Here is a 22,986-nt window from a genome sequence, read left to right as displayed (position 1 = left end):
CGTCATGCTTCCGTACACGATGCTTTAAACCCAGAACAAGAGAACTCTAAGATACTATTATTTAGTTATTTACTTAGAAATATTTTTGTGAACATTCTTATGTTTGGAAAGTTTTCGTCTTAAGCTCGCCTGCCCAAGGATTTTGGTATGAAATATATTATACATGATAAGTATATAGTCTTATTTTTTTAATTAAGATATTTTCTAATAATACACCGTGTATGTGACATTTCTCAAAAATATCACGTATGTGTCTAATATCAATAAAGTTGAAAATTAATAACAGTTTTTGACCGAACCTAATTAATTATACACAATTTGAAACACGCCAAGAACATTGTAACTTTGCGGTCTTCATGTTACGTCGTCGCAGAACGGGTGTTTCATGATGCTGTCTATGGTACGATTAACCTATTTGATGGCATACTAAAAGCTAATTTTTTTCATAGCTACTGTTTTATAGGTATTTATTGTATATCTATCTTATTTGTGTTTAATTTTGTATTACGGAGCATTGGACAATAGCTGTACTGATATTACAGTCATTACACTCTTTTTTTTAATAAAGAAATAAATACCATATTGTTCAGGCAAGACGTGTTTTATCTAATACCTTTTTTATGTAAAATATATGTACCTACCTGGCCTATACATATAGTAAGGACCAAATTAAAATGTTTTTTATTTAGTAGATACATAAAATAATGAATTTTGATAAAAAGACAATGAATGATTACGTACCTAAGTTAGTAAATAAGTAATAAATACTAATAAAAAACTATAATATAAAATTTTTAATGATTAAGATGCTATGGTTTAGACAAAAACATCGACAATGTAATATAGGTAGGTACATTGCCCACGTTTGACGACCACCCAATCTACATACATACTTGTCATAGAAAAGACAGACCACTCAGTGTGCTTTATGTCGAACACTTTTATTATGGTTTACGACAACTGCTTAGACAATAATAGAATATTTGAGTAAGCAAATGTCACTACACTACACACGTTAGGTACCTTGTGTCATCATGAAGTTAGGTATGTACATCTCGACTTTAAAATATACATTATGTATTTTTCCTTGTCGTTGCCCTCGCATGGAGTAAATTTGTGAATTGAACAGTTAATAAACAATATTAATAATTAGGTATTTTAAGATATTTTCACACCATGAAGCTATATGCTAAGTCACAGTAAAAATTGAAATAGCTTGTACAGTAAAAAATTAAAAAAACGTCTGTTAGTTTTGCGTATTCATTACAGGATTATAATCAAAATATTTACAGTATATCTACTTGGTTTATTTTCATGCGAATCATACAATTTTACAATAATATCTACCTATTCAGGTAGGTAGGCAGGTAAGAATGTATATTTTTTCATTATGTCTACAATCCGGAGTGGATCTTAGCCGTAATCAACAGCTGATCTATTAACAGATTTTCTTTTCGAGAATTAACCACTTTCTCAACCGATAGTTTCATGCTGTGAGTCCAAGCACATATTGAAAAAAAAATATGTTAATTTTCCAGACCCGAGATTCTAACCCGAGACATAAGCAACAAGTGTTTTATAATATTTTAAAGGGCCTAATATGTCACATTCGCTTTTTATTCGTAGTTTTGATTAATTTAATTTTAGTCGTTTATCGTTTTTAAGTACTTTCCTGTAGAGATGCAAATTCGCCGTTTTTTACACAACAAAGCTAGTGGGGTACATATTGTATTTTCATTAAAATCTCGATTTCGCCAAAATGGTTGATTCGCCCTTTTTACAAAACACCGACGTTATTCATCTTCGCCAAACTATACACATATTGGGCACAATTAGCGAAGGGTACAAGACTTGTCAATGCGCTCCCAAAAGACATATATATTTTCAGTGATATGCTGTGTATTTTGTTTTTTAAATTTTATCTTATTGTATAACATTGTATAATTTTTTGTTCTCTCTTGTAAGGGTAATATTTGCTCTCCAAGTATGTATTTTATTTAATACTTTGGACGCGGAAGACGCACACGGCGCGTAATGACCAGGCGGCCGATCGATGTAATTAACGTGCATTTTAAAAGGGGCAATTAAAATCTCATTATATAGTCAGCAGCGAAAGCGAACTTTGTTTGATTAGAACCAGTTTTTTTTTTCCAATTTAAATCCTATGTTCTGAACGTCCTGCATTTTGATTTGTTATGTCGACAATATTTTTTTTTTTTTAATAAATACACATCATATAGACTAAATTAAAAACTACAAATTAAAATATAGTGTTTAAATTGTTTAATTAGTTTTGTAGAAACGCCCGCGATGGACAAGTGGTTTTCTGAAATTGTGGATCAATTTTTAATTATTTATCTAGCGGATTTACCGAAAAAAACATTTTTCTTTAAAAAAAAAAATGAAATCGAATATTTAAAAATTTACTATTTAAAAAAATCCTACATAATTAAATGTATTTTTAATTGGCTGCGTTTCAACGAGCGGTTGTACAACGGTTTGTTTTGTGACCTACAGTATATATATTTATTTATTTTATTTAAAATTTTGAATGCTTATTAATTAGTTGCCGATGATTGACAAAAAACGTTATTGTTATCGTAAAGTCCATGACCTGATGGTTTGTATGAAGTTTATTTATTTATTATATTGCTTCCTTAATAAAATCCAAGCAGCATCCAGCAATCGCCTGGAAACTTCATACAAATATGCGAGGTAAAATGGAATTAAAAATGTACATTTTTTAAATATAGAAATTATATACTTATTAATTAAATTATGCTTTTCTACATCTCTATAACATCTATATGAACTTCAATAGGGGAAATGAGGGAAGTCAAATAGGTATTTGTTTACTATATTTTACCAAATTATTATTGAATACAGTATAATTCAACTGTTAAAAGAAAAAAAGGCTTAACCCACACAACGGGAGACACAACAACGTTTTTGCGGTAAAAGTTAAAATATACAATATACATAAACCTTAAGTGTATGGAGATAATTATTTTGGTGTTCCTATATGTTCCCAATCAGATATTAATTATTAAGTTAATAAAATAAAACCCAAAAAAAATATGGTTAAGCCTTTTTACCTACTTTCTTTTTTCCTTCTTTAAAAAAATATAAGCTAAATTTACTTAATAATTCGGCATATTCTGCAGCTAAAATCCTTTGGACATAGCTTGTATTTAGTCGTGTTCAATTTTGTTATCCAATTAAACCTATTAAAAATATCCGTATGAGACTTTTGAGTCAACTTTATTTTCTGCTCAATTTTATCACAATGACCCTCATACAAAAATTATTAATGAATACTATCAGGAAACAATAACATTCGGAGGTTATCTCTCAAATTGTAGGAAGTGTTTCTGTTCTGCTTTCTCCATAAGTACAATATTGTTTTGTCTGTTTTTTTGGAAGATAAAATGATTATTAATGCATTTTATTTATAAACTGATCGTAATTTTCAAAGGCCATTACGAATACATTGACCGCATGACAATTTTATTTTTTATATTACCCTGTACTGATGATGTGTTATGGATGGTTCGTTTTTTACAAGCACCCGTTCAGAGGGATCGGAAAAAGTCGATTGAAAATCCAATAAAGGCGGTGGTTTTTAATAACACAATAAAACATGATATTACTTCAGTACCCATTTTATTTACTGAGATCATTGGTAGATATTTCTAGAGTAGTGATTGATAGAACACGACAAGTTTAACTTGATGGTCGGCGACAGCGTTCGTGTTGTTACTTGTTATTGAAGTATTATGAGAGTATTGCCAGGATAGGAAAATATTATTCCCCACTTTCTTGATAAAACCAGAAATATAAAATACAATGACTTACAGTATTTTTTTCCGATAGACTAGTTGATAATGTTGATATTAAGTTCACTAGGCAAAAAACTCTTGGTAGTATCCTTACGCGTATAATGTGCTGGCAAAACTGGAAATGATCTTATATGGTTTTGTATAAACTCCTTTCGTTTGATGGTTTTTTTTACATCGATAAGGTGGTGACCTCTCTAATAAATTTTTACTATATTATTTTCATATCTACTCCACCGAATCTACCTTATTGACATGAAACGATAATGCAAAAAATGTTAATGTTGCTTAGTGTCGGAAGCGTTTATCGCCCATATTATATTGCATAGTATATGTTATTTAGTGACACAACGAGGTATGAGGTGTTAAATCGTTATGACACTAATTATTCTGAAAGAATTGTAGTTACCCTAATGCCTGACTTTGTTGGCTTTAAAGACAGAGATACGCCATTCTGACATAATATAAAATCGCAAAAACTGAATATAGTGGCATATTCACATTGAAAACAGCAATTTAATGTCAAAAGATTTGTCTTTTCGTTAAAATTGTTTATGGAGCGAATAAGCTCTTCTTGTTGTTTCCTACTATAATTTTTTAAAACTTTTTATGTATTATTAACATATCTAAATGATATACAGAACACACAATTAATAAGAAACGTCAAAATAATGCTTTCATGAGGGGAATAGGAAGCGCGAGAGGGGATTTTAGTACCTACATCAACCTGTCGCACATAAAGTTAAACTATTCGTATTCTACCTACCTTGACTCAGTTACTAAAAGATAGTCAAGACAATAATGTATTTATTTTAATAAGTTGAGTTTTACCAAGATTATTTTAACGTCACATATTAATTTTTTAAATCATTGCTATGTAGGTAAAACCATACAATACAATTTGTTATTAAAATTATTTTTTATAGCTTTCATTAATATTATCTCCATATTGTATCAAATAAATGTTTATCAGGTATTATAATAATTACTTGCCATAAGTAATTTTTAAAATTGGTTCATTGGATTTGAGCATTTTACATTATTCGGATATCGGGAAAAACTTTTTTTGACTGAGATATCAACCCAAGAAGTGCCCAAGTGAATATGATGGTATGACGAATTCCATCATAAAATGCTGCTATCTATGTATAACCGGGTTACATGGAAATTGTACGTAAAACATTTTAGCATGAAACAGTTCGCCGTGAGCTTTCTTATTGGAAAGAGATGACCGTATACTATACGGTCTCCAATTTTATTAGATTCAATATGCACATTATTCAATTTTCATATCTAATTTGGCAAAATTCATGAATTCAAGAATGAAAACCGAACCTAACCTAACCTAAAAAATAGTCCAGTATATCGGCTATTTTCAAAATTTGTTTGCTGCTGGCTTCCTGTAAACTTTACAGTGTAAAGTATATGCCGAACCGTGTTTTATTTAGACATGAATTTTATGTCAGTACTATACGATCCAAAGAGGTTGGCTGGTCTTTAATATACGGTTATATATATCCGATACAACATTTCACGGTGAAGTGTGATACGGCGAACTGCATACGTACAAGTTTCAGGAAACGGTATAACCTACATTTTGAAATATTCAGGCTTGAATAAAAATTAAATATAAAAATGTACATAACATAGAGTAGATAGATTCATAAAATTTTTGATGAAGCTAAATTTTACACGAACTGATTGACTGACTGAACTGACTGAAGTAAGATATTGTTTTTTATTATAAAGGATACTGACCAAATAAATCTAGTATTTTTTTTAAAATTATAATGAATAACGTTTTGGCGAGAAATTTCATTGATAACATATTGTTATCAAAAAAAAAAAACGAAGGACATTGGAGTTTTTAAAACAAACAATTTTTAATGTTGATGAGACTATCATAAGATAAAAGCATTCTTTCCAATGAAACTGACATATTTTATTATTGAAAAAATATATTTTTAGTCATAAATCGAAAACAATACCAAGGATTTCTATTATCAGAATTATTACTTATCATCAACTACCTATTATCAAGTATAATTTTACGCGCGTGTTAGAGAATACTACATATCTGTTAACAATGTAAAATAATTATTAAAAGACACATAAGTAAACAAAAATAACGAACGTTATACAACCGACTTTAACCGTTTTATTTGAATTCGATTAAACAGAATTTTATAAAGTTTAAATTATGTACGATATTGATAGATTGTTTTTCATTTGTAACAAACTTTACTATATTTAGAATAAGTTAAAGATCGATTGGGATTCGGGGTTCAAATACACACCTTTACTTGTTCTTTGTTCTGTTTTTTCTTTCTATAAGGTAAGTTTTTGAGGATTTCCCAATTAATGTGTTTTCAATAAACAATGCTGAACACCACCTACATTCGTATTTATCTTATGAACTTATTGTTTTGAATAAAAAATAATTAACATTAAATATTCGATCATTTCAAAAGATTCAGCGTTTACTTAATCAGTACCTATAATTATTTAAAACTTGGAAATTTAATCACCTGTCCATTTCTCTCATCACATGGCATTTTGAAGCTTTCCTTCCCACCTCAATTATCTAGTATTATGATATAAAGTCAAACGTTAAAAATATTGGTACTAAAACTCAACTATGTTAGCTAAAGACGTGTCATAATTCTTTTTTTTTTATATAATGGTGAATGTAAATTAAATACTTATTCAAATTGTTCAAACTACACGCATATAGTCATATTGCAATTTGTATGCAGTGTGTAATATGCATGGTGATATGGGTATGCTTTGTACATGTATTGGTGACTGCATTTTGATTCACCGCATCAAGTATTCATTGGAAAGCAGTTGTAAGAAGTGGCGCTCGAAAATAACATCTAAAATTCTATCACATTTGGCAGTAAAAATGATAATAATGCCAACTGGACACTGCGAGCTGTCCTTTTCTAAGCGCATTTGTTCTCAAATATTTTTGATTATATTATTCGATATAAAAAGACATCTTCGCCAATATGAAGATCATCTCATTATGGAAACGGGATATAAGAGAGAATACTCTTTAACATAATTTAGTAGATCAGTATCAAAGTATTGCAACCAAAATTATGATAATAATAATATTATAATGTATAAATATGGAATGGTATTAAGCAGTTTTCTATTTCATTGTATTAAAATTTAGGTTAAGAGTTCAAAATACAAGAACATGATACATTTTTTGAATATCTACTGACGCTGTGAATGATAAATTAAAAATACACTTCTACATAGGCAAGAAAATAATGAACATATTATAACAGATAAATCTAATATACTGTGAGAAAAAAATACGCTTTACTACATTTTTAAATTTTTAACTCTACACTGTGTTTTCAAAAAATAAATAAAAAAGTAGGTGTACGTAATTATTTTAACAAAAAAAGACAAAGTGAAAAATCTTGCAAGGAATATTAATATTTTTTTAAGGTATTAATTATAGTTCAGATATTTAAAATATATTTTGATTAAGTATTTATTTAAATAAATATTTTAATTTCGACACAGTGATTGTATTAAAATGAAATATTTTTCAAATACTTTACACAGATAAATTTATACTGTAATGACACAATTAAACTGATTTACGTTATACATATATTATATTCTTTTTAGCACTAGGTACAACAGGTCATGAGGCCCAATGGCAGTAGTGTAGTGAAACAGTTGTGTAGTAATATAAATGAGACAATCATAAACATCCAGGCTTTGAGAAAATCACATAAAATATATTGTGACCTTACCAGGAATCAAGCCGGAGGCCCCTGATGAAAGGCCAGCACCTTACGCATTGAACTACGAGAATATAATATATACATATTAGATTTTTAAATTGTATTATAAGAATACTATTAGATTATTAAAGAAACTTTCATTTTGGTGGGTAGGTATATTTTAGTTGGCCATAAAAATCATATAAATTGTAGGTTTTGATTATGATGTAGAAATAAGGTTTTTTTGTTTACTAGACACAAAATAAGGTAAGTAGCGACTGTTTTTATGGAAAAAATAAATAATTAAAACTTAAAGCGTTATAAAAATTAAATTATTAAAAAATCAGCTCGAATAAAAAATTGAGGAGCTCTTGTGTAGACCTCTCACCCTGAAAACCATGCAACACTAGATATTATTGATCTAGAACTTTATCAAGTTTTAATTAATTAATTTTAATTTTTAGCTCTTGCAATATTGATGCATTTGTATGGTGTATCGTCCTAGTTATATCCTCAGGAGAATTAGCCAAAACTAGTCATTCGTTGGGTTTATAACAAATATTTTATAATAATTACTGTTTTAAGTTTTCTTTATATAATATTAATGTAATTTACTGGACGAATACAGTCATTCAGTGGTACCCAAGAGGCACGAAGGGGCTACAGGGGCGCCCCAAAGCCCGCTGGATTGACGAACTGTCAAATTTGGTGGAACGGTGGAAGTACGTGGCAGAGAAAAGCAAGGAACCGAGAAGAGTGGAGGGAGCTGGGGGAAGCCTTCATCTAGCAGTGGATCAACCCCTGCTGAAAATATATCTAGATAATTGAATACAAAAAAAAGTATCGCAGAAGAACGCAGTCATTATTAAAACTACTTTGAGAAACAGCTTCAATACAAAAGACGGTGCTTTGAAATTGCATTAGATAAAGAAGACCTCTCTTTGAAACAAGGAGTCTTTTTATGTATCAATGTGAATCATTTTTAAAGTATCTCATTATTTTGTAATGAATTCTAAATAAAATTTTAAGAAAGAATTTGATTGTTAAAAAACTACTGTCCAGAGATGTTGGTAGGTAGAATCGAGTTATTTGTTATATTATTATTATATAAATAATACAGCATTAAAAAAAATGTTCTCTCTGAAATTCAAGAATAGTGGTCATAATTAATACCAGAGTGTATTTAAAAAGTTTAAATTTTCAGTGGCTACGACGATCGGTGCTTCACGGAATCGAATTCCACTGCTGTATCAAATACACATGCGCGATTGCGTAACTGAATAGATAATATCATATTATAATGGATTATGTAATATAAAAGCCTGTTCGATACATCCATGCTTTGGTAACCAAGTGATGAAAAAATTCTGAAAAATATACGCAGAGGTAGCTGGGTATTTAAGATTTACGGAAGTACGTGTCAACGTAAAATTATTACATATTACATTATATTCAAGCTGCTGATAATGAAGAAGATACTGACACCACAGGCTATATTTTTCCATGTGATAAAATGTACGTATAATTCAGGAACGAAGGGTGGAGGTAGGCTGTTAAGATCCGCTATAAATAGTGCACAGTAGTCATAATAATGACATATTATGTATTTGTTTTTATTGAACTAAGACCACAATAATTTACATATTGTGTTGGTTAGTTTTTAAAAATCAATTAAACCATGTCTAAACTAAACCATAATAGTTTTGGTATACTTCGGGCGATACGATAACTTTTTCATTCAAACTTACTTGTTTTAGTTGAATTAGGAATATATTATATTAGAAATTATATTGTGGGTTAATTTTTTTAAATTCATTGTCTAAACCAAATTAAAATAGATATTTTTTTTTTTACTATTTTTCGGTTTTCGGTTTTCGCAGGGTTTATACGTATGACTGCCAAAGTTTAATGTGCACTATTTACAGCCTACCCCCATCCTTCGCCACTGGTATAATCGTTAATATTCGGACAGAGAAAAAATTTGTCACTTGAAATTTTCGAAAGCTTTTGAGAGCCTGACGATGGGAACTCTACCACTGACTACATATTAATATTTATTATTATGCATTCTCAAAGTAGTGCAGGATCCCATAGACTTTTCGTATACATAATATGCGGAACGCATTCTGACAATTGGGATAGGTTTTAGGGGTCACAAAGATATATAAAGTCGATGTTGCCAGGCGATATTAGTGGTCAATTTTTTTTTATTGAGGTTTTAATTTTTTTCCTTATAACCCAACAAAAATTGTTCTGAGTTCTTCAATAAAACCAAGACCGAATCAGGAATTGATTGAAAATGCAATAATTGTACCATGCCATCGGCATGGTCGTAGAACGGTTCGTCCCGTTTGAAAAAATAAAAATAGCGGGTAGTGCAATGTGTTCAAAATTATCGATTCTTAGGATCCTCCTTGGCTTAAATTATTTTATTTAGTAGCATTTTTGTATAGAATCACCCAGATTGGTTTCTTCACTATATCTAAGCATATAACATTAGTTTGAACATTGAAATATACGGTATACCTAACATGTAAACAAGAGCCCCAGATGATCTTATTAGCACGTCAGAGCAATGTGGTACACCGACAATATATTTGATTATATTACAAAATGTATATAAAGCTAATGTATCAGAATGCACACATTGTGCATTGTTCAGAGGAGACTGAAAAATTGACGTCATCAATTACATCTCAGGCCATATTGGATTTCATCTCATAAAAGTCAAATTAACTCGTTGCAAGAACCAAGATGGCGTAATCAGCCTTTTGTCTTTGGTTCGTTCGACCTCTTGTTTATATGCCCTCGCCGCCAACTAAACAGTACAGTTCAATATTTTTACACAACGAGCCATTAAATAAAATTACATATGCGCGAAAATGGATTTATTGATGAATAAAGATATCTACGTATGATGTAAATTGGTATATTTATAAATACAACATAAATTTGGTGGGAAAGTAAGGACGGGAAGTAATAAATGATAAGTATATCATTTAAATATCTTAGAATTGATGTTTGAATAATATATATAATATATATGTATTAATAACTAACGATTAATAATTATAAGTGAGTACCTTAAAATAGAAAAAATAATTACAATTATACAGGGTTTACAATAAACGGAAAATGTGAACTTAATAAAATTAATAACATTTAAATAACATAACTTGGAACACAAAGAAAAATATTTGTAGTACCCACCGAATAGGGCCCAAACCGGCCAATGTTGTTTAGGAATATTAAAGAACTTGTACTATACCTATTACCTACTCTGTTTTATGTTACTATTTTAGTGTTGCGATAATATTCATTTGATTGATTTATTTTTAAAGAGCAATTATATAGTTTTTAAAGTCATGATTTAGAATTTTTGCCACAGAATCAACGTAATCCTACTCAGCGATTCGTCGTGCGTTTGATGAATCTTGCAGGCGATCGATTGGACGGACGTCTTGCGGAGTAATACTTTTATTGTAAATTATCCCGACATGTGCAATTACTTATGTTTTAGCGATCAAATTTACAAGTAAATAAAAATAAAATAGTTTGTCCATAGCTAAAAACTATTACGAAATGATAGGTATCAAAACCAGACGAAATACTTGTATTTTTTTTTTAGATATTTTGACTGTCCGATTCTTAGAATATCATAATATATTATGTACACACTTTACACACAAAAAGTTTTAGTTTTATGAGAAATGTATGTTCACCACTTGATCAACCTATTAAGCTCAAACTCTCGTATGTAAAACTTTTGCCAGGTACTTTTATATAAAAAAAATATTACGTTCACATAATAACATTAATTTATCTTTCGAAATCATTATATTATATTGGTTTATTCATATGGTGTTTGTTTTGAATACAAAACGTCTCTAAAACTTATTTGTGTTTTACTCCTGTACCCTTTTATTTGAGTATGTATGTTGTATAATATATTAATATGTACTTATTCTGAGAGTTAAAAATCACATATCTATCATCAGTATCACCATATAAATTTAATATAAATATTATGCAACGTGTCAGCTATCGTGGACATTTTTGAAAAAAGAGAATGACAATGTTACAAGGATGATCACGTGATTCACTTTCACGCCATTAGTAATGCCAATTGGGAGGGCAGTAACCATATTTAATGAAATCGCTTCGTATATTGATATATTCCACTTACGTGAGAGTGAATTTAGGTGGACGTTGTTTTATAAGTTTTTAAGATAGGGTCTATCAAAGTTCACTCTGTGTGCTTGCATCTACTTTTATTTTGTTACTTATTTTATTTATTTTCTTATTTTATTACTTATTCTCTGTATTTTTATTTTTAAAAAATTATTAACACTTATTTTATGTCATATCGTGAACGCTTTGAATTTATAATTTGTTATGTTCATTATATGTAAAATAAATAAATTTGATTGATTGATTGATGGATTGACTACTATTGCAACAATGGTTGCTCAATACTAATTCAATCATGAAAATAAAACACTTATTAAATCGATGAAGTACAATTTCTAGTGGAAAAATATAACTGAGTTGATAAAAAATCTGATTTTGATGTAATTCCATCGATCTTTTTGAGATAAATTATTATAGCTAAGAAGTAGAAGGAAGAGAAGATTCGCCCATAAATTGACCACTAACCTTGCTTTTAAGGCACATGTCTGGTAACATCTTCATTACAAAAAGTGGTTCAAGATTGTAAGCCAAGAACAATGCGCTGGCATTGTCTGTGGACGCCGCTGAGTAAAAAAAACAAGACAAATCGCTTCATTTAAATGGACTTTTTGTTAAAAACAATACATAATGGACTGTCTACAATAGTCGTCATTATAACAAAAAGTATTGCCTAGTGGGGAGATTGGTAATTAAACGAATATAGTATTGTTCTGTTACCAGATTCTTTACAATAGTTTTGTAGTCTTTATAATATATGGTCATTGCGCAAATTGATTGATTGATTGCCTATTCGTTTTGATTGGGAAACACGAATTAATTTAGGACAACACTATATAAATGAATTAAAAAAATATTATGTTTATTAATGTTGTATTTTATGGTTATGATTTTTGCATTATAATAAGAATAATACTCGCATAGTCATTAGGGACTAATTTAGTCTACGAAGAACAAAAAAGTGATTAGGTTAGAGATGTGCGAAATCAAGATTTTAGTCTCAATGTACCTATTAAATTTTATTCTTTATATAACGGTTAAAATAGATCTTTTGTAGAATCGGTATTTTATTGTTTGGATCAAGCCGATTTAAAAAATTGTTTTTGCAAAAATCTAACATCCTTAGAGTGCCTATAAATTAACAAAAATCAAAAAATAGATATGAATGAAAAATAATTAATATTTTGGTAAGTCTGTTTGCTGGAAGCCAGGCGGGAACAGCAGCAATTTTCGGCAAAATTATTGAATTCAGGAATGATAACCTAACCTAACAAATAATCCACTAAGTATATCGGCTATTTTCAAAAATTGTTTGCCGCTGGCTTCGACTAAATTGGCAAGAACCTTTTTAAATCCATGAAAAATCTTGCAGTATTATATATAGAAATTAATATGACATTAAATTGATTCTTTTTGTCATTTGCCATTTTAGGTAAGTAGCTGTAATTTGTTTAAAATTAAAAAAAAATATTTTTCTATGGGGATTGGTGCTTTTTGCCACTGCCTATATTTGAATCCTACGTTAAAATCTAGGGAGCTGGAGGGAATGGCAAGAGACACGTGTCAGTGGAGAGCTGTCGTAGATGTAGGTACCTACTCACTGTTTTTTGAAAACAAATTTATATTTAAAAAAAATCTCGAATTGGAGGGTGATAAATCAAAAAGATGTTTCTATACTTAGCGCTGTTTCGTTTTGGTATAATTATAATTCGTGATATCATGGTTTATCGTCTTATCGAGTCTAAGACAAAAGTCATCAAATAATCGTTGGTACCGAGGTCAGTCGGCCAATAGGTTTATGTCTCTTTTTAAATTGTCGCTCTGATAACTGCAATAAAACAAAACCATTATCTCGAATTTTGCACGAAATCATTATTATAATAATATTATAAACAAACCAATGTCTTCTAAATATTTTCAGTACACTTATTATATTACGCTTGTATTACTTAATTATTTTATTTGTCGCTATGCCTAAAAGCGGAAAGAATATTAATGTTAATAAAAAGTAATACCTAACAATGAATCATCCATTTTATTATCTCAATACTTAATGAAGTAATGCCGATAATTGTGTCAATACCCAATAAAAATACATATAATTAATAAACGATTGGATAATATATAGCTACCTACTTATTTTATGTCTGTCAAACAAAACTTCTTTTCCGGTTATAATAGTATATTATCGCACATTAAAAAATAAAGGTAGGAAACAAAAGTTAACACAATGGACGATTCACATGAGTAGGTACTAGAATTGTTTGCTAAAATGCCTATTTCCAGTGGCGGCTCGACATCTTTCTAGGTGGTGGGGTTTTGCCATTAAATATACATACATACCTACTTTCTCATATTATACATTATATACCAATCAATCTAAATAATAATATGATTTTATGAATGGGGAATTATAGACTTACTTACCATTCTCGGTTTTGAACAACGACACACAGCGAGCGTTTTTACTCACATATGGGTCATTTGATTCACTCCCCAGTATGCGTATACTAACGCTAATGCATTCACATACATAGATTCACATCTTTGACCCTAGATCAGCGAAAAATAGACGCCATAGCTTTCTTAATTTGTACATAGGTGTCATCGTGAAATAAGGCGTATTTAATTAATTATTTTTATACCGCGTAATTATCATTATATTATTACATAATTTACAATCATTGCTTTATTTATTTGTATAATAATAATAAATATGGTACTGTTCGGTTAAAGTGGATACAGCGGAAAACGCATTTTGAAAATAGCCGATAAACTGGATTATGTGTTAGGTTAACCTAACCAAACCTAACCTAACCTAACCTAAACTAACCCAAACTAACAAATATTCCAGTTTATCGGCTATTTTCAAAATGCGTTTTCCGCTGTATCCGCTGTATCCGCTTTAACCGAACAGTACCATAAATATTTATATTAAATTGTGACTGGCTTAGTATTAACGTATTAAATAGTTCATTTAATCATGTTACTAAGTATGACATACATGTATAGTATGGCAATGATACAAATATCGGATGTGTATTTTTGATATGATGACGATATGGGGATGGTCCCTACGAACCCTTAAGGTAGAGCCGCCCCTGCCTATTTCAATGCTAGCAATCATTACCAATACAATTGCGAATCGCTTTTAGCGTAGCCATGGTGCTATTGAAGAGTGATTTACATATACTATAATTAATTCTTCTTTTTATACTTCTTACTCGAGAGATTTGTTCAATACAAATCTAGTCATTCTCATTACCACCAGTTAGCTTATTTTACATACGTGTGATATATTATTACCATTACTATTAATAAAACACTAAAACTCAGTGGCGTGCAGCCTATAGATGCTGTAAATAAAGAGTATCCCCGAAATAATTGATGGACTGTTATGTAATACTATTATTTTATTTGTTACATTTTATTAACTTTATTTCACCTAAAAGGTGCTATTAATATTTCTTAAATGTTTTTAGAACATAATATTATCACTACTACTTTTCAAAATTTTTTCTTCAGCCAACTAACCAAGATTCAATTAGTTACCTAATTAAAAAAAACTCTAAAATATATAATAATTATGTAGCTTGTAACCGCATCTTTACAAATATTATAAACAAGTCACTGTACGCACTTCGTAGTTAGGTAATTTAATATATTTACCATACATTTTATGATGTTAGCTATTTATTCTTAATAATAATATATTACCTACATACTTTTTAATACTACAACATGCCATGAGGCCCAATGACGATGGATTAGGCAGTGAAACAGTAATGCAGTAGTAGAAGCAAAACGATCGCATAAGGGTAACACCCAGGGTTTGAGAAAATCACCTACTTAAATAATATATTTTAAATTAATATGAACTGAGTGGGAATCGAGAAACTGGAGCCCCTGGGTGAGAACCCAGTGCCTTGCGTACTAAACCACAAGGATATATTGCAGTACGTACATGCTAAACTTATATACACAAGTCAAAATGAATTATTTTATTGGAGGCATCATCGGCACGTGAATGAATGAAAAAATTAATTGAATGAACTGTAAAATGCTTCAAGATATTTTTAAAATTATAGTTCAATACAATGTAGGTATATTTTAATGGTTATTTAGTACTAGAATTATATTTTATCACCTTGATCTGTTTACCCAGTTATTCTACTATGAATAATACAAGCACAATATCAAACTGTCCTATTGATCTATCTGCAAACGTCTATTTTATGATTAAAAACAATAAACAATCGAAGATGCGTACACAATCATTATCGTTTGGTTACACAATGGTAATGTCATTTGAAAGACTATTTTCCAGGGGTTGATAGAAATCATAATTTTATATATATAATTTAATATATTTTAAACTTTGGACAGAAAATGCAATATTAACTCTCCTAGTACGCAGGTATTATCAGTTATCTTTAGTAGGACTTCGAAAATAAAATAAAATAAATAAATAAGCCATATACTGCCCTGCTAACTAAAAAGATATTTTCATGAAAAGTTATTAGATTCTTTCGACATAATCTCTTAATATACAGTATATATTTTCAAATTGTTTCAAAACAATGAAATAATTTTATGTAATATAAGAGAAATAGTAGTTTAAAACTTGTGTTCTCATTTCACTAAAACCAAAAACATTTTAATTAGCAGGGAAGTAATATAGGTGCCTATTTTTAAAGTATATTTTTAATATTCATCATTCATGGAAAAAATACCATTTATACCACTATTAATATTGAATGTTTAAGATAGATATTATTACCACTGGCGTTGACTGATTTCGAGGTCCTCAACAATATTCAAGTTACACCTGTTTATAAAGTGACAACGTATAGGTACAATATAAAATAAAGATTATACTGGTGTTTTTAAATTGTTAATAATTTAACGTATCTCATAATACACATAATACACATATACATCAAAAACATACACATTACAAAAAGTCTTGTAGAAAAATATGGTACCGATCCGTTTTACTAATTTATCCACTGTTTTACAATTATGACAAAATTAACTAAAATTCATGCAACCGAAACGCGTTTCTAATTTCGTTAATATTAGCTACCGGCTTTTGTAGTGTGAATCAAGGTACCGATAAGTATAGATTGATTCTTAGCTAGCGTCTGGACCTCTCCAAATATCAGTATTATCTTATTAATAATTTTTTTTTTTAATTTATTTAACGATTGTTACATTCTTAAATATTATGAATTGTTGTTTATAAAAAAACTGTATTGTAAAGAGTTGGTATTTATTTTGACAAGTTTTGGGGTCAGGGCGCGTAATGTCAGCGGTAAATCCATGCACGCGTAAACGGGGTATTATATTAGAAATACTACATAATTTCATTTGAATACTGCGATTGTATTAAATTCAGCTGGTGTACTTTTTTGTTCAGAGATAACTTCCAGTATGTTGCTAAAATGTTATTCAAACCTGATTTATAAAAGTAAAATAAGAAAACAGTAGGTACCTTAACAATATAATTATTATTAGTTTTAATAACAGAAAATAGTTTATCGCAAAATAGCTGTATGTACACAATAATTCTTATTAATAATATATATATATATATATATATATCAGTTATATGCTTAAGATCAAGCATACTTAAACAATCTTATTGAAATAATCGAAATATTATTATTATAGTTATTATAATCAAATAAAAATTATTATTATTGATATTGACCTGGAAGATGTATAGGAAAATTTTAGATTGTAACTATGTCATGTCAGTTTATTATAAGAACGAAAAATCATATCTGTTCAAAATGTACCCAGTCCTGCGAGTACTAAAGTACTTACAATGCAATTTATGCATATTTTAATTTGATCAAAGTGCATTTATAAAGATAATATATTTTATTTAAATTTTCAATATATCTATATCATAATTAATTATAAAAAGTCAAAATAATATGTTTGTTTGATTTACTTTTCCTACTTGGCTCTAACTAACATATTATGTAAGTATATAAGTTTGTTTAAATTACCTTTCCTGCCAATTCCAATTTTAAATTTTCACGAAAGATCAAGACAACGTGCGCATATTTTGAATTCTATTTCAGCTGTCAGAATTATTTTCATTTTGACATGTTGCATTCCTAGATACATTTTGATATTGAATAGTGTAATTATTACTGTTTTGTTAAATAAGATACATGTATATCGATCGATGAAGCCACCTCGTGTGAAAAAGAGTATTTAAGCTTGTATATCATGGATCAAAATAACTATAATATTATTGTATTGTACTTTCAAACTCACCTGTTTTGCTTGATTGGTGTCGTCGAAGGTGTTGGCCGCTTCTCTTCTTTTATCGTGCTATTATTCATCTTTGATGTGAGCCTCTTCAGCACATCATCCATGGTCCTCTTATGAGGACCAACCGAACCCAAACCGAGTGGAGAATTATTATGATTCAATAATGTAGAATTGTTATTATTGCAAATACTCAAATTCGACTTGAAGTCGGAACTCGGCGAGCTGCATTCGGAGGAACTTCTCCGCCTCTCTGCTGCTTCTTGCAAAGCAGCCTGGTGTCTTGCTAATTGCTCATGGTGCAGATTAATTGCTGATAACGTAGCTGGCACTAATAAATTATTTGTCATTTTTGCTTGTGCCTCTTTGATGCTATTAGAATTATTAAATCTCTGTTTTTTCAGAGGTCTATCTTCACTATTATTTTCAATGTCTTCTTCACTGTGTTCAGCAGAGCTGACGTTTGAACTTGACGATGTCAGTTTATAAAACGGCCGGGTATTTACTATGCTATCTCCAGCTTCTTCTATATCACTTTCGAAGTTATTACTCGACTCTTCGTGGTCGGTGAACGACACTTGTCTCTCCGTACCGTCGCTCGATGGGACTTTACTGAGGGCGTACGCTTCTGGGAGTAATGTGGTATTGTTTTTTTGGTCAAAGTCTGAGACTGAGATATGGGGGGCTGATTCGCAGGTTTGTATTGTGAGCGAGGGTGCCGCCGATGTGGCGACGCCTTCTTGTAGTTTTGTTGGAGGAGATTTTCTTTTAGATGACATGTTTCTGGAATAAAGAGAAAAGAAAATATTAATTATACTTTAATAACAATTAAAAGTACTTGATGGAATATGAATTTAAATTCTAATGGAATTAATAAAACATGTTATTTAAATATGATAATGTTGACCTTTTAATTACCACATTTAAATAACATGTTAATTATATCTAATGGCCAACTACTCCAAATGCGCCAGTCGCGGTGTTTTGTACTATATTAATTGTTTTATTATTAACTTTTGAAGACTGCTATCATAGATATATCTTATTAGTTAACTCCATTAGTTACCATTGTTCCCAGAATGGACAATTTTACACCTCTTGAGTGTGGTATTTTTATTGTCTATAATTACTAATGATCTATTATTAGGTTTTGACGATTATTTAAACACTTACCGAGTGTATTATTATTGATAAGGTAAGGGGTTTTTTACAAACACTTCAACTAGGTATTCATAATTTGTTTGTTATATGTTTTTTTATTGTGACCCTTGAATTAATAGGTAGGTACTTAGGTGATAAGTTTTTACCTACCTACTTTATGGTATTGATTTGTTATATAAGTTAGAGTTAATAGTATTTGGTGTCAGTGTTTATTTGCCTTTTGGTGAGTGTACACAGTGCCTGAAAATGCCGAATGTCGAAACCCAGATCGTAAAAAACGACTCAAATGGAATAGTACAAAACTTAATTAGAATTTATTATAATATCATTATTGTGAATGATATAAACAATTATTATTTTTTACTTCAATACTGGATATACAAAAGTTTTTAAGAATAATAGATTCTTTATTACAACATATATATTAGAAAAAATCTACAAAAAAAGTTGGACCTGATGGGACTTGAACTCGTGTCTTTGTCTTTTACTTTCCGGGTTAGTACTTTAGTATCGCTTATACAAATATAGAGCCGACGTAAAATTAATACAATATTATGGTTACATAATAAAAATAGGTATGTAGTTATAATTAAGATAAAAAACATTTAAACATTAATTCGGAATTAATTAATTTCTAAGTATTGTATACTTAATTTGGACAGGGCATACGTGAGTAGTCTCGTCGCGACGCCTCGTTAATTGGATACAGCGTCGCAAACGACGACGCTGATGTCTCACGGAAGCTCTAAGATAAACTCACCCTCTGTAAACCTTCGGCGAAATGCCTCTAATCAAGAGCGTTTGCTCTTAAATCCGAAGGGGGTTGCGAATTAGGGGTTAAACGGTTTGATTTCTACTTTGGATAATTCGATTGCCAAGGCGATACTGGGAATTGATCGATTCAAAGCGAGGTCATTTTCGCAAAGGAGATTTTTTTCCTAGTAGTAATTTTCTTTTCTTCAGTTCGATTAAACGTTTTTATTCTGATTCCAAAATATCATATTCATTAGCAAGTAATATTCTGCAGTTTTGTGTACCTACATATTTATTTTCTCGTAGTATATTTGAAATAACAAATGTCAATAAAATGGTATGAGATTTTTTGCATATCAAAACTGGGTTGTAGAGCTTTTAAGCACATGGGTACCGTTTTACAAAGTGCATTCTCATTGTGTTTAAAATGAAAGTTGTTGAACAACTGTATACTCGCCATAACTGTATACATACATATAATGATTGCAAAGTCTAGACTCATAGTAAAAGAGAGGCCTAAAAACTTACAAAGATACACGCTGTCCATAACGCGTTAGAACTAAATAACAAACGTCTGAGAGATAGGCCTAGAGGCTGCTGAATCCACTGTGTATTTAAGTTCACATGAGAGATGAGTAAAATTTGAAGACGCCTTTATCCAAAAGTATATTGATTAAGGTTGATTATATTAATAATGCACGATTTTCCTGGATTATTTCTTTACTAGGTTAATTAATAGAAATTTTCGGATATTTAAAATTGTTTTCTGTTTATGTCTAAAAATACAAGTTTGGTTAAGACTTAACTTAGGTACTTCAGTGAAACGGCAAATAATTTTCAACTATATGTGCGACGAAGTTATATTTTGATTATTAAAATTATTTGACTACTATCTAATAATATTTCTTTCATCAAAAATTACTAAAATGATAGGAGATACAGAGTAAAAATGAGAACACAAAACTGTTTGATAAAATCCAATTTCATATAATCCTCTACATCTACAACATAATATTTTGTATTCGGTTCGGTGAAATACAGTAATAATTCTCAAGTAACTATTCGCTAAATGGTACAAGAAATTGATTGCAAATTCAATTGAATATACCTGTAGTTCATAACTGAATAGTTTAGCCAGTTGCATCAAATTAAATTCGCAAGTGAGATGCTATTTGCAAAAGGAAATTAGACCTTTCCGTTTTGCCTCTAAGACAATTTCGTAGGAAATAATTGAGTATCTAAATAACCATATTAAATTATTATATACTAAATAATGTCGTATTTATAATTAATTATTATAAAGGTAATATTAAATAATAATATAATGTGAAGTTTCCACACGCGGCAGAATTAAGACTTAATCATCATCATCATTATCAACAGCCAGGGTCGATTGACTGTTAGATAAAGTCCTCTCCTAGCTCTATTCTTTGCTGTCACGTACATCTACCAAATTTGATGAGTTCATCTATCCAGTGGGTTTTAGAGCATCCTTGTGGGCGTTTAGTGCCCTTGGGTACCACTGTATGACGGTATTTGTCCAGCGGTTGTCCACTCATTGCCCATTATCCATTGGCCCATTGCCATTAATTTCATCTAATTATCGACCACTATTAGATCGCGTACTGTTGTCTGATTCCTTATTCATTGGTTTATTTTATGATCTTTACGCGTTATTTCCAACATGCACCTTTCCATGCCCCGTTGCGCTAGTCGTAATTTTTGAATTTCTCTTACATTAAGAGTCCATGTTTCACATGCACACGTGAGCGCTGGTAGCACACATTGGTTGAACACTTGAACAGTTGAACGCTTAAAACACAATGGGAGGTCACGTTTGAAGATAATATTTAGGCGCCCAAATGCAATCCATGACAGTTTGGTTCTGCGAGCAATCTTTTAATTAAGTTTATTGCACTTAGTTATAAATATTTTTCATACATACTATTTTTATACGTATACGCAATCAATAAAAAAATAAATCTAAATATAACTGATTTAGCACAGTACAAAATTGTCTCCCCCTAGTCGCGCTGAGAATTGAAGGAATTGCCATTACGCCCCCCGTCTTGTCTCATTTCCGCTTATTGTTCACCCTTCATTTCAAACGTGGAACAACGGCGGCGACAATTTGAATTTAGAATCAAATCACAATAAACAACAAGTGTTTCGCAATTCAATAACGAAACAATTGCGTTAACCTATTGAAGTCGTGCACGCCAGACGACGCAAACCGTTTGTTCGAAATAATTGTAGTTTGTTTTTTAACAGTAATATAGGCATTTTTCATTTTTTAAAACCTATATACCTACTAGGTTTAAGATTGATAATTTGTTGGTAATGATTAGGGAGCGGATTTATATGCAACAAAAAACATGATTATATGCATGCACATAAAATATGCATTAAAACCAAAGAAATATGCAGTTAAAAATTTAAATTTTTATGGAAAAAAATTGTAAATACCCACTTCACCTAATATTACTGATAAAAATCGAATAAAAAATTAATAACCTCAATCAATATAATACAATAACAAAAAAACGCAAATAATCAATCACAATATTCAAAATAGTTTGTTTACAAGTACAAAAAATTGAATAAGAAATGCAATGTAAACTATACACAACTTTAGAAAACAAAAACGACACACTTAATTATTCCTAAATATATTAGTTAAGTGTTGTTTTTTTTGTCCGAAAAAAAGTTACAATATTTTTTTTCAATATTGTGCTTTGGCATTCAAATTTTCTACATCTGTCAGTATTTTGTTTATATACAGAAAACGACCTCTCAACGCCCACAGAGGTGATTGCGCAAAATTTAAATAAAGGTGCCCGAGTTGACTTCACTTTTTCTGATAAATCCACAGCAATTGCATCTAAACTGTCTACCTACCTATTTTAGTAATATTTAGATAAAATAATTAAAAAAAAAACTAAAATTATGAATGCAAAAGCCCTAAAATATGCATTTATTTATGGAATATGCACTAATGTCTCAAATATGCTCTA

The 22,986-nt window shown here is 30.0% G+C and overlaps 1 protein-coding gene across 1 annotated transcript in view; it reads right to left on the bottom strand.

The window, feature by feature from the left end:
• LOC147078077 (uncharacterized) overlaps positions 1 to 22,986 on the bottom strand; it is a 285,121-nt gene that overhangs the window by 192,457 nt on the left and 69,678 nt on the right. Inside the window, exon 2 of the mRNA XM_085940106.1 lies at positions 18,065 to 18,841. Within this exon, the coding sequence (XP_085796232.1) occupies positions 18,065 to 18,837 (773 nt within the window). The 5' untranslated portion in view covers positions 18,838 to 18,841. The remainder of the gene's footprint in view (positions 1 to 18,064; positions 18,842 to 22,986) is intronic.

Source organism: Rhyacophila brunnea, unplaced genomic scaffold (assembly GCF_057557595.1).
Source record: "Rhyacophila brunnea isolate RB1 unplaced genomic scaffold, BYU_Rbru_1.0 scaffold_12, whole genome shotgun sequence".
Taxonomy (NCBI): Eukaryota; Metazoa; Arthropoda; class Insecta; order Trichoptera; family Rhyacophilidae; genus Rhyacophila; species Rhyacophila brunnea.
This window is presented reverse-complemented; position numbering and strand designations above follow the sequence as displayed.